Source organism: Garra rufa, chromosome 18, assembly GCF_049309525.1.
Source record: "Garra rufa chromosome 18, GarRuf1.0, whole genome shotgun sequence".
NCBI classification, from domain to species: Eukaryota; Metazoa; Chordata; class Actinopteri; order Cypriniformes; family Cyprinidae; genus Garra; species Garra rufa.
In genome coordinates, this window is record NC_133378.1 from 26,290,705 (window position 1) to 26,307,293 (window position 16,589).

Consider the following 16,589-nt stretch of genomic DNA (forward strand, 5'->3'; position numbering starts at 1 on the left):
AACTGTAATGATGCTAAAATACAGCTTTGACCACAGGAATAAATTAGATTTGAATGTATATTAACATAGAAAAATGTTGTTTTACATTAAAATAATATTTCACAATATTACTTTTATTTTTGATCAAATAAACTGAGCCTTGATGAGCATTAAAAAAAACTTTAAAAATAAATAAAAAAATCTTACTGATCCTAAACTTTTGAACGGCAGTGTAACGATTTTGAACTTTCTACTAATCAAAAAATCCTGGAAAAGTATTACCATTTCCATAGAATTGTTTTCAATCCAGAAAATAATAAGAAATGTTTTTTAAACACCAAATCTTCATATCTTCAAATTTTCAAATTAGAATGATTTTTGAAGAATCCGTGACAGAATCTGCTGGAAAATCGGCTTTGTCATCACAGGAATAAATGACATTTTAAAATATACTAATATAGAATTGGAATCAAATCTGTAAAATACTAATGTTTTTACTGTATTTTTGAAATATAAATACTGTCTTGGTCAGCAAAATGGATTTCTTTTACAACAAAATCTATACCTAATCCAAACTTTTAATAGTAGACATTAGTCTACGTTTTTGGTTAAAAGTGGAATATATTTCAAAGAAGCAGTTCTCCACAGTTTTTCTCTCCTCACATCCACATAGCAACACTAAAGAGTACCAAACAACAGTCTTGTTTTGAACACCAAAACAACATTACAGGGCATCTTTAATCAGGCCTAGCTATCTTACCGTTGTCCCACTACTCAGAGAAATGATCTTATATGATGCACTGTCTTTTTTTAAATGCACTGGAGCGTTTCTTTTGGCTCTTCTTTTCTAAAGGATTATTGCTGGAACAATTAAAACAAGTCTGTCAACTGGAACTGTAAAGCTTCAGCAGACCACTGCTGACCTCCTCTCCAAACCTTTTTAAAGCATCATCTTATGCACAATCTACAACATACACAAACCACAAACAAATGCTTCAGCACTGTAGCGGATTATAGGAGGAGGTTATTCATACTGACATGTTTATCAAGAAAATCCTACAGCTGTATGTCTCTATCAGGGGTTTTCTATATAAGAAAATAAGCTCTAGCAGGACATGCGAGTAGATATGATGAGACACTCACTTTCTTATTCACGTAGAAGGGATCGAGATCCTCCAATGGTGTTGCCACCATTCCACGAGGGATGTCCCCGTAGATGTAGGGCAGACTCTTGCCCGCCTCCAGGTCACTGTTAGGCTTGGGCTTGTTCTCGTCATCATCGTCGCGGTAGCTGCTGTCTGGTTTAGGTGGCGGCTTGGCTTTCTCCTCAGCAATGCGCTTCTCGATTTCACACAGAGATTCCCTGGTAAAGTATTTGTAGCTGTCAGGTCCTGGCGGTGCAAGAATGTGTGCAGCCATGTTTTCATCCTGCAGCAACTTCTTCTCCTGTTATGTACCCTCCACGGCAGCCACTTCTATGTCAGAAGGAGAAAAAGACATTACTGGACATCTAGGCTCACATAGTCAGAATCATATAGCAGTGTCGTCCACATTGCCACTTGTTCTGGCCCAAAGTACGTACTTGTAAGCAACTGATATGAACCTGGTGCACCTCTTACTGCCAAAAGTCAGCCGGTCATTAATATTTTTTCCAGTTTTGCATTCAAAATGTTTATTTAAAAGGGTCGTTCACCCAAAAAAGAAAGAAAGATCCTATCATCATCTACTCACCCCTGTAACCTTTGTTCATTTTCAGCACACAAATTAAGATATTTTTTTATGAAATCTGAACACAACTGACACAGTCAAGGCCCAGAAAGGTAGTTATAACATCATTAAAATAGTCCATGAGAAATCAGTAGTTCAACCATACATTTATGAAGCTACGAGAATACTTTTTGTATGCAAAGAAAACTAAAATAATACATTTATTCAACGGTTACTTCTCTTACGTGTCTTCAACTTGCGTTCTGATACAGAACCCAGATGCGCTGTGCCTTGTTTACAATCAGAAGATGCACACTGTACATAAAACAGTCTTCATAAACATGTCTGAGAATGTCGACAGAGAGGATGACTAGCAATTTTTTGTTCTAGCTAGCTAGCAGGATCATATGCTTGCGTCGTTTTACTCTAGTGAACTGACACGGAAAAATAGTTCAATTTAAAGTCGTCATTTTTATTTTCTTCATGCACAAAAAGTATTCTTGGAGCTTCAGAACATTATGGTTCAATCACTGATGTCACATGGACTATTTTATCGATGTCCTTACTCCCTGTCTGGGCCTAGTGTTGCTGTCTGTGCAAGGTCAGAAAGCTCTTGGGTGTCATCAAAAATATCTTAATTTGTGTTTTGAAGATGAACAAAAGTCTTAAGGGTTTGGAAAGACATGAGGGGTGGGTAACTAATTACAAAATTTGGGGTGAACTAACCCTGTAAGCATTTTGCATACGTTTTCATACATTTTTATCAGTTCATGCATTCCCTAGGATTTAAATCCCTGACCTTGGTGTTGTGATACTGTTCTATTTGAACTCATATTAATATATTATATTCATATACTGTACATTTATCCACATGCTAGATTTAAGCACCGACAGAAGCTGAATCATATCTAATCTGCCTATTAAACTGTGATGTAATGAATACTGCTTCTGGATCCAAGTGGCACTATTTTGAAAAATGTGGGTAACCAAATAGTTTCTGGTCCCCATTGACTTCCATAGTATGTAAAAAAAGAATGACAGAATACCAAATATTTGCTGGTCCCCACTGATTTCCATACTATGAAAAAAAAAAATAAAGAATGACAGAATTTTCATTTTTGGGTAAACTATCCATTTAAGCTAAACTTAAAACTCACAGTGAACACTACAGCAAAAACTACAATTTGGAGTAGACATCACAGTTATGTTGTGGTGGCAGAAAAACACTGGCAACAAGTGGAGGGAAATGGGTAAAATCTATCAATCATAATGCAAATCATTTTTATAAAATGTTGTAATCAAAGGACAGCATTTAAAGCTACAGTCTAATGGATGAAACATGCTATGATAACTCTACCTTTAAAGCATAGATTTAAACAATATGTCTACATAATATTTACATATACAGTTTATAGGGGACGTATTATAATAGCCTTACAGTTACAGCATAAAATACTGTGTAAACCTATATCATTTTACATTTACCTATTTTATCTTACAATTCTGACTTTTTTCTCGCAAATGCAAGTTTATATCTCATATTTCAGACTTTATAACTCGATTTAATTCAACAATAGTGAGTTCATCAATTCTGAGGAAAAAAAGTGTGGAATATAAATTCATGATTCTGAGCTGAGGGGAAAAGAGAGAATAAGTTGATTTTCCTTTTCAGAATTGTGAGATTCAATCTCGGAATTGTGAGAATAAAGTCAGATTTTTTTTTATATAAACTCGAATTTACCTTTCTTTTATTCTTTTATTTCATAAAATTGAAATCCTAAAAATCACAAAAAAAGTCATCATTGTTTGCAAACACCAAATTGGTCTATACAACGGCAGTGCACACACTTTACTTGTAAATAGTAGAAAGTGCAACACGCAATATGTGACCCTGGACCACAAAACCAGTCTTAAGTCGCTGGGGTATATTTGTAGCAATAGCCAAAAATACATTGTATGGGTCAAAATTATTGACTTTTCTTTTATGTCAAAAATCATTAGGAAATTAAGTAAAGTTCATGTTACATTAAGATTTTTTTGTTAAATTCCTACTGTAAACCTATCAAAATGTAATTTTTGATTAGTAATATGCATTGTTAAGAACTTAATTTGGACAACTTTAAAGGTGATTTTCTCAGTATTTTGATTTTTTTGCACCCTTAGATTCCAGATTTTCAAATAGATGTATCTCGGCCAAATATTGTCCTATCCTAACAAACTATACATCAATAGAAAGCTTATTTATTGAGCTTTCATATGATGAATATATCTCAGTTTTGTAAAATTTAACCTTATGACTGGTTTTGTGGTCCAGGGTCACATATGGCAGAATAAGTCCAGCCTTCTGAGAGCCAATTGCCAATTGGTAAAGTCATTGCACATTCGCACTGGCAGGTTCAGCTTTAAATATATGATTTTTTAACACTTTTTGAGCATAAAAACTACAATTATGAAACGTGAGTGTGGCATGTAGTTTTTGAGATTTCAGGCTTTCCCCAATCAAGCAGGTAGGAGTTGGTTTTGGATGCATGAAATAGTTTCCCAGAGGCACTGCAAATATGGCCACCGAGGCAACAGACTTTCCCTGAAAGGGACTTTGACTGCAGTCTCTGGGTTCACAGTGTCCTGGACACCAATATTGTAATGATTCGTTAAAGATTAATTACTGTGTGACAAATTTAGATTTCAGTATTGAGTTAAAGGTTAGGATCATAATTTTTAGGTAGTAATATGATAGCACACTGTAAGTGACTATTAGCAATTTTCTGTGATGTAATGAATACCGTTTCTGCGTCCAAGTGGCACTATTTTGAAAGATGTGGGTAACCAAATAGTTGCTGGTCCCCATTGATTTCCATACTATGAAAAAAAATAAAGAATGACTGATAAAGTGCTTGGACACGGCGATGGTGACATGTGACATCAGCCTCTTCAAGTCAACCTAAATATAGTATATCATAATAACTACAAAAAAATCTAAGTAACTGTAAAATTTGGGGTGATATGTGTTATTAATATATGACCCTGGACTACAAAACCAGTCTTAAGTACCATGGGTATATTTATAGCAATAGCTAAAAATGAGTCAAAATTATATATAAAAAAATGAATGACAAAAATAATTTGAATATTAAGTAAAGATCATGTTCCATGGAGATATTTTGTAAATTTCCTATCATAAATATATGGCTAACTTAATTTTTGATTAGTAACATGCATTGCTAAGAACTTCATTTGGACAACTTTAAAGGCTATTTTCTCAATATTTTGATTTTTTTGCACCCTCACATTCCAGATTCCCAAATAATTGTATCTCGGCCAAACATTGTCCTATCGCAACAAATCATAAATCAATGGAAAGCTTTATTCAGCTTTCAGATTGTGTATTAATCTCAATTTTAAAAAAAAGACCCTTATGACTGGTTTTGTGGTCGAATGCAAGAAAGGGATTTAAGATGACTATATGATTTGAGAAATCAGGCAAAAGTCATTGTCAGTAGAAAATCAAGCAAGATGTATTGAATAAATCTACTATAAATGAACTTAGAAAAAAACATCACATATAAACTGTAAATGTACATTCTGTCCATTTAAAAACAGTTCAGTTCAAAATATGCTGCAAGACCTTCTACTCTACATAACAATAACTATTCATTCATCAACATATGATCATTAGCAGTGGTGGACAGTAACGAAGTAGTTGTAATTCGTTACTGTACTTAAGTACATTTTTCAAGTATCTGTACTTTACTGGAGTAGTTTTATTTTGAGTAACTTTTACTTTTACTTCACTACATTCCAAAGCATAATATCGTACTTTTTACTCCACTACATTTAATAAAACATGTCGTTACTCCTTATAATATATTACGTGCTCCGAGACGCAGAAGCGGTGTCTGATTAATGAACAAACTGATTCTTTTCAATCGGTTCGCAAATCGCCACAAGCGATTCATTCACGAATTGGACTGATCCAATTGCAGCTGTTCAAACTCACTGATTCAAATGAGCCGTTTAGAGCGAGTCTCCAGTCATCTGAATTCACAAATAAGAACCGGGAGATTGTGAGCGCGCGCGACTGATGCTGCGAAAAGTAAGATATAATGTCGAGTTTTAGGATTAATTATTGCAACTGTCAGTTGTTTGCGAACTAAATCTGCTGTAAAGGGTGATGTATTTAAGCCCGCTGAAATGATTAAATGCAGACACATCAACATCGTCTCTTTTTAGGTAAAAAAACGAAACATTAAAATAAAACAGATTAAATCAAATAACTCATAACGTTACACGTTCATATTCCTCGCTGCTGTAACCTCAACAGTTTTATTAAAATGCTACGCATTTAGCCCTATGTGACGTCTGTTTTTATATTGTTTATTAACGGTATACTTTTTTATATTGTATGAATCAACTAGCCTAGTATACAGAAATAAATGTTTATTCATAACCATACTGAAAATAAGTAAATATTGTTAGCTGAAACAAGCTTGCTGGTGCTAAGTTGAGGTAATTTTCAGATATGAAGTCCAAATATTTATAATCAACCACCTAGACAGATTACATCTGAGGGAAAAGAAAATATGTGATGTTCAGATGGTAACTACAGTAATTATCAAAGTGTGAAGTGATGCCCTCTGGGGACATTTGGCCAGGGGTGTTTTTACACCACAGACAATGTTTGAGAAAAAAGAAAAATATTATGAAAATATAATTACATTTTTCTTCCTAACTTCAGGCCTTATTCTCATATCATTTATAACTGTGCCGTTCCGCAAAATAACAAGCTTTAAAACACTTTTCTTACTGGTGAAAATGAGATGGTTAAATCAGTTTTCTCTCAGGTAACGTTACAATGCAATGTAAGCTTCACAGTGAACATTGTCAACGTAGACCATATCAACAACAAAAATCTATCTTGACTCCATATAGGCTAGTGGTTATTTTGGGAAAAACCAAGGCTTATAGTAGGATTATAAAAAATATATATGCTAATATAAATTTATAGCCTTTATAAAATTGCGAAATATGTCAGTACTTTTTTACTTAAGTACACAAAAAATGTAGTACTTTTGTACTTTCACTCAAGTAAAATGGAAAAAGGAGTACTTTTACTTTTACTGGAGTAATATTCTATTATACGTATCTGTACTTTTACTCAAGTACTTGATTTGTGTACTTCGTCCACCACTGATCATTAGTCATCACTCAAGTTACTATTACCAGCTACAACTATCTTGTATTACATTATCAATACTTAAAATCTAAGCCAAGAGAGCCCACACAATCTTGTCACAATTAAAAAAAAATTGGGAAGCAGCAAAATGTCAATTAGATTTATTTCTAACAATACCACCTTGTTACATCATCCGCTCACACAAACTGATCCGTTCAGCACAGGAAAGTAAAACGCTAAGCCTTGCATCTAAAAATATTACCTTACACATCAAAACAATCTGTTGCTAAATTGAGAGCATGTTAAAGAGGGACTGGCACTAGATCCTGGATGAGTCATCCACTTCATGAAAAATGAAAAGCACCCTCCATTATGAGGAGATAAAGGTGATACTTAGGCTAATGTTTGTCTTTGGATTACACTTGCAATAATATTAATTGCCTTTGTGATGCGTGATTCATTACAGTTATTTTCCTGATTGTGTTTGCATAACTTCTGGTATGGTTCTTTTGGGTCATTATGATGGATGTTTCCTATTTTAGATGAAAGGGTGCTGCGAGCCGAAAAGATGTAAACTGGATTAGAAGATAGCACACGATAGCACAAGCAGATTTGAACCTGTCTTCCTTATGAACAAAACCTCCACTGAGATGTCGATTTGGGACATGCGTTATGTCCCTAAGGCTGCAGAATGGGAAATAGGGTGGGTGAAGGGAGGCCTGGTGAACCACATCGTCTAAAAGCTTGTGTGCACTGATGGGCCAGACACTTAACCAAGCCATATCCTGATATTACTGAGCTACTTAGCTCACTTTTAGCTTTTCTCTCCATCCAATTCCAGTTTTGTTTTAGAAAGGCACTTGCATTTTCATCTTGCCATTGAAGTAAATATACACCCCATTTACCTTCAAGCAAATCAGACACATAAACAAAATATCAAGGAATGCGACAAACTTTGGCACAATACAGACACCATTAGTGGCAGAAGTCCAATAGGTATGAATCTCATAGCATTTCAGGAAAAAAACCTAAACCAGCCTTAGCTGGCCTGTTGGAAGGTTTTTAAATGGTTTTAAGCACATTCACCTGGTCAGACTAGGAGACGAGTGAAGACAAACCAGATTAGGCTGGTGTAAGATGATTTTTTTTTCTCAGCAGGGCAAGAGACAAAACAAATAAACAAAAGAAATGCTTTTGCTAAACAAATCTAAGCACATTTTGTATTTGTCATTTTCTATGCCTTACTAGTGAAAAAGTAATTCAAGCTTTATGGCCCAAACAGCACAAGCAAAGACAAACTTGCCTCACGGGAGCTGTCCAATCAGCACCACATCGTAAAAGGGAATTACAATGGTTTTTTGAATCACATATGTGACCCTGGACCAGAAAAAACAGTCATAAGTAGCATGGGTATATTTGTAGTAATAGCAAATAATACATTGTATGGGTCAAAATTATTGATTATTCTTTTATGCCAAAAATCATTAGGATATTAATTAAAGATGTTTCATTAGGATATTTTGTAAATTTCGTACTGTAAAAATATCAATACTTAATTTTTGCTTAGTAGATTGCATTTCTAAGAACTTCAATTGGACAACTTTAATAGCGATTGATATCAATATTTGGATTTTTTGCACCCTTAGATTTTAGATTTTTAAATAGTTGTATCTCAACCAATATTATCCTATCCTAACAAACCATGATTATGTATAAATCTCAGCTTCAAAAAATTGACCCTTATGACTGGTTTTGTGGTCCAGGGTCACATATTGGAGGAAAGTTTAATTACATTATATACATTTTTAAATCCAAGTAAATAAATAAATCCAAGAGCAACAATATTTATGCAAATTTTGACCCACCAAGCCTAATAAATTTGTCTTAATAAACATTTACATAATAGAAAATGCTGCCAATTCATGGTTTTGCAAGTTTCCAGCATGTATTGCAGTATGAACAAATTATGCAGTTATAGTTATAGGATTATTATTTTGCCATATGCTGCTAATTCTGGTTAAAATTCACATATTGTCACTTAATGTTTCATTAAAACTGATTTGAATTGTTTAACAAATAAACAACCTCAACACATAAAAGCAATAATTGCCCTCACAAGGTTTCATTATCTGTACATTTTGCATTTAGTGAAGAATCAGATTCAAACTGGCTAAACCGTAGTAGTGTCACTAAAGACAGTTATGAAATCTCTTTGCATAATGTTGGCATTTATTTAATTTTTGTCTATTTAATTGGTATTTATAGGCATATTGTTTTTCAGGAGGTTCTAAAAAGGGTGTGAGGGAATCCGTATAAATGAATGAGGTGGGCTTCTATTGGGTGGGCCTAAATATCTGGAAATAACTGAAGGAACTATGCTGGGCTGCACGGGAACACATAACCGCTTTAGAAATTGTCAGGTGGGCTACGTGGTCCAGCTCATTTACAGATTAGGGAAGCATTACGAATATAATTACGAATTCATTTTCATCCATGTGTTTTTTCGAACCATTCTAAGCGCCACAGAAATGGCCCTGTATGTAAACGGCACATAACGTCTCCAAATGCAAAATACATGTCAATAAATAACGTATATGTTATAAACATAATTTTACAACAACAATACCTTAAAACAAATCTCTATCTTATTCGAGAACATCGTCAAGTTGTATGGTTATGTGACTGAATGCGCAATGGTCCTACCTTGATTTCATCAATGTTTGGTCATGAAATCCATGTTTTAGCAACACAACGTTTTCACGAACAGCTTCTTCGCGTTTTCCAAAACGTTGTCACATTTTCCTCAGGATCAGAAAGCAATTTTGTCGGAAAACGTACGTTTTTAAGCAGTCCCGACGCCTTCACGAAAGCGGGCCGAAGCCACGGAGGAAAAACGGAAAATACTGCAGTGTTTTTTCGCTCTCTCGTCGTGTTTACCCTTTTATACTCACACAGCCAACATCGTTTTAGTCACATAACCCCATTTCCGATTAAAACGTCTTTCGTTTTTAGAGAACAGCGAGGTATCTCGACGACGTTGTGCGAGGTTTCTGCTCCCAAGGAACATAAACAAGAAAATGTAGCATACCACACCCGTGCAACCTGCGTCCACCCTACAATCAATAAGCAGCCAAGCATGTATTGCCTTTTGAACGTCTTAATTACAACGGATCACTTCAAACCTGTCCACATGTGCATTTTTGCTCATTTGCTCAGCTTGACATTTGATAAATGCTGACAAGAAGACCTTTATTCAGATGAGGGTGCAAAGCTACAGGCTACGGATCACGTCATTGATCATGCAAATACAAATAACACACCGCGTATTGCCTTGCAAGAATGTGTTTAACTCGTATTTTGACCTTGTTAAACTCATTTGAGAGGGGGAAATGAAAGGGCCTGATCACAATATGATCATTTTAACAAAAACAAAATGTGAACTGATAAAGCGTCATTGCAGTTAAAAACGGAATGTGTAAAAGCGAATGTGCATTTTGCGAGAAACATTTAGCAGTCAAACCCCCTCAGCGTGCGGCGTCTCTGCGACATTCATTGACAGTGCAACGACTCCCATTGCAGGGAATAAACGCATCCGGAGTGCGATATTTAAACACAATACTTACTATGATTACGTTAGCGGGTATCCAAAAAATCCTCAACTGACTGTAGATGTCGAATAAAATCGGAAGAAATTGCGGATGTCGCCATATTGTTGCTGCTACCTTCCTTCAGTGTGCACCGTTACCCTGCATAATTGATGACTCCCAGCAAAATGTAAGGGAGTGTCGGCCAATAGGTAGCACCAGTTCCACAATAAAAGGACTTCATTTTCAGTTTTCTTTTATTGGAACCTTCTTCGAGAATGAGATGTTTCGGGAATGGTTTTGATGTTATGTAGTAGCCTAATAATGTCTGATGGAACAATCACACATACTGAATTGTGTTCGACTTAGCATGCAGTTTAAAGATATCTTTAAAACGCTTAATAAAAGAACAGGTTTTTGGCTTGGTGTATTACCATGAGGGACAAACTCTTTAATAAAATTTATCTCAGTGGATTTGTTTCTAAAGGATGACTTTCCTTTTAAGTGTCCTTTACTCCAAAAGGTCACAGAAATGAGGAATATGTACTGTACGATATTTTCACGCTGTTTTCTCCCTGAACTAAAGATTTAAAATGTGTTGATTTGCATATTCTTCCTTGTCCGGGTCTTTTATGACATTACAGAACGATGTTACGTCACTTGGAATCTTTTCAGATTCTCTAATAATCAGTTCACAAAGATATCCGATTGTTTCTAACTGCTTTGTATCTCCGTCGAATTGCTTTCATATTTAAAATGTTTAAAACAGCTCTACAATTAGTCTTCATTAGCTCGTTATCCTCTGGAATTACAGGTAGTTTCATTTTAACAATATTTGTATTGTTATTAACCTATTTTAGTCATAAATGTCGCTGGTGGATAAAATGGGTTAATATTACAGTTGAGGTCAGAAGTTTACATAGATCTTGCATAATTTGCAAAATGCTCATTATTTTACCAAAATAAGAGGGCATGTTAAATAAATAAATGTACTACATTTATTTATTACTGACCTAAATAAGATATTTCACATAAAAGACGCTTAAATATAGTCCCAAAGAGAAAATAATAATTCTTAATACTGTGTTGTTACCTGAATGATCCACAGCTCATAGTTATTCACTGTTCGGCCTGAAAAGTGAACTGCCAGCTGTTCTTCAGAAAAATCATTTAAGTCCCACTAATTCCTTGGTTTGACTGTATGTTTTGAAATCCATCTTTTCACATTGAGGACAACTGAGAGACTCATGTGCAACTATTACAGATGGTTCAAACACTGGAAAAATGATGCATTAAGAGCCAGGGGTGTAAACTTTTGAACAGAAAGACGATGTGTACTTTTTTCTTATTTTGCCTGAATATATTTTTTTTATTTAGTACTACCCTTCAGAAGCTATAAGATACTTACATGTTTACCTAAAGACAAAATGAGTAAAATTTCCCTGATCTTCAAATTCAAAATGTTTCACCCTCTAGCTCTTAATGCAGCGTGATTCTTTCTGAAGCATCAGTGAGCAATAAGAAATAACATGCATTTTGTATGATCCATCTTATTTTGGTAAAATATTTAACATTTTGTAGATTCTGCAAGGTGTATGTGAACTTTTGACCTCAACTGTATTAACAGACCATCTAAACATTAGTGGTTGTCATATAAAAAGCAATGAAAAGTGTTGAGTGCAACTGACTAAATGCTCTTTTAAGGTTGTGGACAGAGACCTTTGCTGGATTCTCCAAAGCAGCTTCGTATTTCAGGAGGCCTCTCTGCATTGGAAGGCGCTTGGCCTTGGCAGGTGAGCATACAGCGGAGCTTAAGGCATTTCTGTGGTGGGTCCATCATCAGCCATCGGTGGGTAATCACTGCATCCCACTGCTTTAAAAATAGGTGAGATGCTTTATACTTCTCCTCCCTCATAATGTGCAGGTCCCACAAATTATTATTTTTTTCAGCTTTTTTGTGTATTTAAACTCTTTTCACACCAAGGACAATTGAGGGACTCATATGTACAGATATCACAACTCACTATTTTAACTTTAAGCAATGTTAAATGTTATTTGTAAAAGTAAACAGGTGATATTTCATCTGAGTATAAGTAGCATTCACAGATGAACATTTACTTAAACAAGCAAGGGCGGGTGGTTGATCTAAAATTATATACTTACATTAGTGATTCAGTTAATTATATGCTTCTTTCTATTTAGATTAGCATTGGGTGTAGACTACTTGCTACATCAAACCAAGAAAATGCCTAAAACCTTTTCTAATTTTCTAAAATAATAGTTTGTATTGCAGATCTTTTACATGCATTTTGAAATATTCCCTTATGTTTTTCTTTTATAGTAACAACTATAAACTACAAATAGTGGCTGGAGTGAATTCTCGATACAGGCATGGAAAAGGTGTCCAGTATCGTTCAGTCCAGCAAGTGATCCTGCATGAGGAGTTCAACCGATTGAATTATGACAACGATGTGGCACTTTTGCATCTGCATCACCCTCTGTATTTCACAAAACATGTGCAGCCTGTGTGCATTATGGAAAATGAAACGGAGGAGAAACAACTAAGCTTCAGCTCATGTTACATCACTGGTTGGGGCAGCTCAGTGTTAGAAGGTTAGTGTTTAAATGTATAAAAACACTAGTCCAAAACTCAAAACCTCCGCATTATTAACAAACCATTATTTAGTGGAATATGTAATAGAGACTTTTCACACGTCCAGGTTTTTCAGAAATCGAAGTTATCATTTTTGGGTAAACGACTATTACGACTATTTGTATTTTTACCATTTATGGATAGTTTAAAGAGATAGTTCATCCAAAAATGATTCTGTCATTAATTACTCACCCTCATGTCGTTCCAAACCTGTAACACTTTCGTTCACAAATCAAGATATTTGTGATGAAATCTGAGAGCTTTCTGACCCTAGACAGCAAAGCAACTGAAATGTTCTCAGGCCGAGAAACGTAAACATCAGTAGACCGTAATTTTACGAAGCTATGAGAATACTTTTTGTGCACAAAGAAAACCTTTCAGTTGCTGTCTATGAAGGGTATGAAATCTCTCGGATTTTATCAGAAATATATTCATTTGTGCTCCAAAGGATGAAGGTCTTATGGGTTTGGAATGACATTAGTGATTTTCATTTCTGGGTGAACTATCCCTTAAAGATCATTTGTTATGATCCAATTTAAGTGAAACATTTAAAGAAAGAATGATCTTGTTTTGAATTTATAATTATCCTTTTAATTTTTTTAAAATCTGAAACTCCTTTTTTATAGGAATGTTATATAGCCATCTTCAGGAAGCTGAGGTTGATCTCATTGAAACTGGAATCTGCAACCAGAGAGGCTGGTATGATGGCCATGTTACTGACAACATGATCTGCGCAGGATTTGACAAAGGAGGAGTGGACACTTGTCAGGTGTTATCTCATTATATCACATTGCAGAGAAACTGGTTAGTGAAAGACTTTCAAAGTGATTAACAATATCTGTTGAAATACTCTTCAATCAAGGGCGACAGCGGAGGCCCTCTGCAGTGTTACAGCAAAGACATGGAGAGATTTTACCTTTATGGCGTGACAAGTCATGGAGAGGATTGTGCATTGCCAAACAAACCTGGCATATATACTCGTGCTAGCCGGTACACCGTCTGGTTGAGAATAGCTCAAGCAAGATCTGTATCTGCTGCCTCAGTCGCAGAGCTGCCAGTTTTTAAATTAATCTCAGCCCTGTTTTTCTCTGCCTGGATGGGGCTGCTAATGTAAGCCGTCACCCATCAGACATCAGAACAGCTCTCTGGGCTGTGTGCTGATTTCCTGTCATTTCAATAAAGCCTCCCTCAAACGAGTGTTTGGCTTTATTTAATCATTTGTGTTCTATTAAAACAGAAATATTGAAAAAAAAAAGAAATGCAGCTATTTTTTGCATTTACTGTCCTGAATTCTGATTTCTGAAATGAAAATGAGGAGACATTTAGATAAGTGGTCAGAACATATTTGAATTATCACTTGTTATTATCTGTGAATTAATAAACAACAGCAATACATTTTTGTAAGTTTCTGCTTTTTAGTTTTGGGTTCCACGTACTTATTTTGTAATTAATTATTAAACTGACCGTAAATTCACTAAAAATCACATGAAAAATAGTCAATAGTACGCAAAGTAAATAGCAAACATGTTTGTGCTTTTAGAAATAGAACTTTACTATTTCCACTTTGGGTTACTGCTTTGCATTTTAGGCATTTTGGTCACAAATGCCTTCTTGCAAATATAATAATGGAAAAATGTTAGTTGATCATTTTTGTATACCATCAACCAGTGGCCCGTTTCTGTCACTGAATAAAAAATAAAAGGTAATTGCGACACTCAAAATTCTTACTTTTTCTCTCGCAATTGCAAGTTTACATCTCACAATTTTTCCTTTTTTCTCAGAATTGTTTGATACAAACGTGCAATTCTGACTTTTTTTTTCTCAGAATTGCAAGTGTATATCTGACAACTGTTAGCTTTCACTGTTATGCTGATGATACTCAGCTCTACATTTCTTTGCTGCGAGGCAAAACATACAAATTTGAAAAACTAATGGAATGCATAGTTGATATAAAAAACTGGAAGACAAGTAACTTCTTACTGCTAAGTTAATTATTGGACCTAAAACCTCAGCATGTAATAAGCTAAAACACTGTCTAATACTTGATGGCCGCTCTGTCAATTCTTCATCATCAGTAAGAAACCTAGGTGTGCTATCTGATAGCAATCTTTTCTTTGAAAGCCACATTTCTAGCATTTTCTTGCCAATTACTTATAAAGCCCTCAATGGTTTAGCTCCTACTTGAGCGAGCTCCTATCGCATTATAGTCCCTTACGTCTGCTGCGTTCTCAAAACTCTGGCAATTTGATAGTACCTAGAATATCAAAATCAACTGCAGGCGGCAGATCATTTTCTTATTTAGTGCCCAAAGTCTGGAACAATCTACCTAACACTGTTCAGGAGGCAGACACATTCTGTCAATTTAAATCTAGATTAAAGACCCATGTTAATATGTTAGGGTCAGTTACCCGGATGCGCAGCCATACTGGTGATACTCAGATGTAAACAACATCATGGATTGCACGGTTAATGTATTACTGAATATGTTGTTCTGCTAGCTAGTTAATGCTGTCTAAACCATGGGAAAAAACTGTGGAATTAGCTTCTAAACCATAAAGAGAAGGACTTAGTAAGCAGGAAAGGGTGCAATATTATGACAAACTAAAGTTAATATGTGGTAGAGATATGCACAGGCAGTATTAATTAAGATATTAGCCTAATATTTCACCTACCTGACTGGAAAAACGAACAAACACGAATGTTGTCAAGATTCTTGTCCTGGAAATCCTGGTTCAACCACAAACGCCTGTTGTTCCTCAGACAGTTTTTTGCACTCTTCTCCTTGATTTGTTATAACTTTTAGCAGTCTATGTTTTTCCAGGTTCAAACGATTAATAAAGCCCAAAACATGACAATAATTTACCATTTTCAGCAGCAATTATCAGCAAAATATGCAAGTTATGCAGTGGCATTGTTTACGTTCAGTGGCATCAAATGGCCAGTTGAGACGCTTCATGAGAACACCCACGTCACTGAATTCAAATATATTTGACCGTTGTCTAAACTGACAATTTCTTACATTTCTCGCGTTATAATACAGCAGTGTGTTATAAACTAACTAAATTCTCCGTGATGAGCCCTAGCATGAAAATTCTCATTTTTATGGGTGCTTTTGGGTGGGGGTTAATTTTTTATTTTGCCGCAATCGAAAATTCGCCCACAGAGTGTGAGTTAGGCTACTATTAACTTTGTTTACAATGAGATCAGTAGGCCTACACTACTTTTAGCGAACTTGGTGACTGTGTCTTTGTACCAATCTCCTAGATGTAATGTGCGGACACAGGCCTGAGAGAGTAGCTGAACATCGAGATAAACGGATGATCGGAGGTGAGAATGTCAAGGTGAGCGTTTGGCCGTGGCAGGTGTCTGTACAGTACCAGCCCAATTCATCTGCTCCGTTCATTCAGGTCTGTGGTGGAGCAATTATCCACCGATATTGGATAATGACAGCAGCCTCCTGTGTAAATGTGCAACAACAAAGGTAATACGTAAC

General features: G+C 35.4%; 3 protein-coding genes across 3 annotated transcripts in view; 2 read left to right on the plus strand and 1 right to left on the minus strand.

Moving 5' to 3' along the window:
- Positions 1-1,446, minus strand: part of scn8aa (sodium channel, voltage gated, type VIII, alpha subunit a) — a 72,853-nt gene extending 71,407 nt beyond the window's left edge. The window contains 1 exon segment of the mRNA XM_073822879.1: positions 1,123-1,446. Coding sequence (XP_073678980.1) covers positions 1,123-1,398 — 276 coding nt within the window. The 5' untranslated portion in view covers positions 1,399-1,446.
- Positions 1,397-14,210, plus strand: LOC141290586 (acrosin). The gene is made up of 5 exons (XM_073822702.1): positions 1,397-1,553; positions 12,148-12,328; positions 12,785-13,056; positions 13,723-13,865; positions 13,959-14,210. The coding sequence occupies exons 1-5, from the start codon at positions 1,397-1,399 to the stop codon at positions 14,208-14,210; spliced, it is 1,005 nt and encodes a 334-aa protein (XP_073678803.1).
- Positions 14,211-16,365: 2,155 nt separating this feature from the next.
- The window catches only part of LOC141290587 (plasminogen), a 2,658-nt gene continuing 2,434 nt past the window's right edge, over positions 16,366-16,589 (plus strand). The window contains exon 1 of the mRNA XM_073822703.1: positions 16,366-16,555. Within this exon, the coding sequence (XP_073678804.1) occupies positions 16,366-16,555 (190 nt within the window). The remainder of the gene's footprint in view (positions 16,556-16,589) is intronic.

Bases quoted from the DNA above. Each gene is read 5' to 3' on its own strand.
- LOC141290586 (XM_073822702.1), top strand. From the start codon at position 1,397: ATGTTTTCATCCTGCAGCAACTTCTTCTCCTGTTATGTACCCTCCACG. The intron at 12,329-12,784 runs GTGAGATGCTTT...TTTCTTTTATAG, and splicing joins TCCCACTGCTTTAAAAATAG to TAACAACTATAAACTACAAA. The intron at 13,057-13,722 runs GTTAGTGTTTAA...CCTTTTTTATAG, and splicing joins GGGCAGCTCAGTGTTAGAAG to GAATGTTATATAGCCATCTT.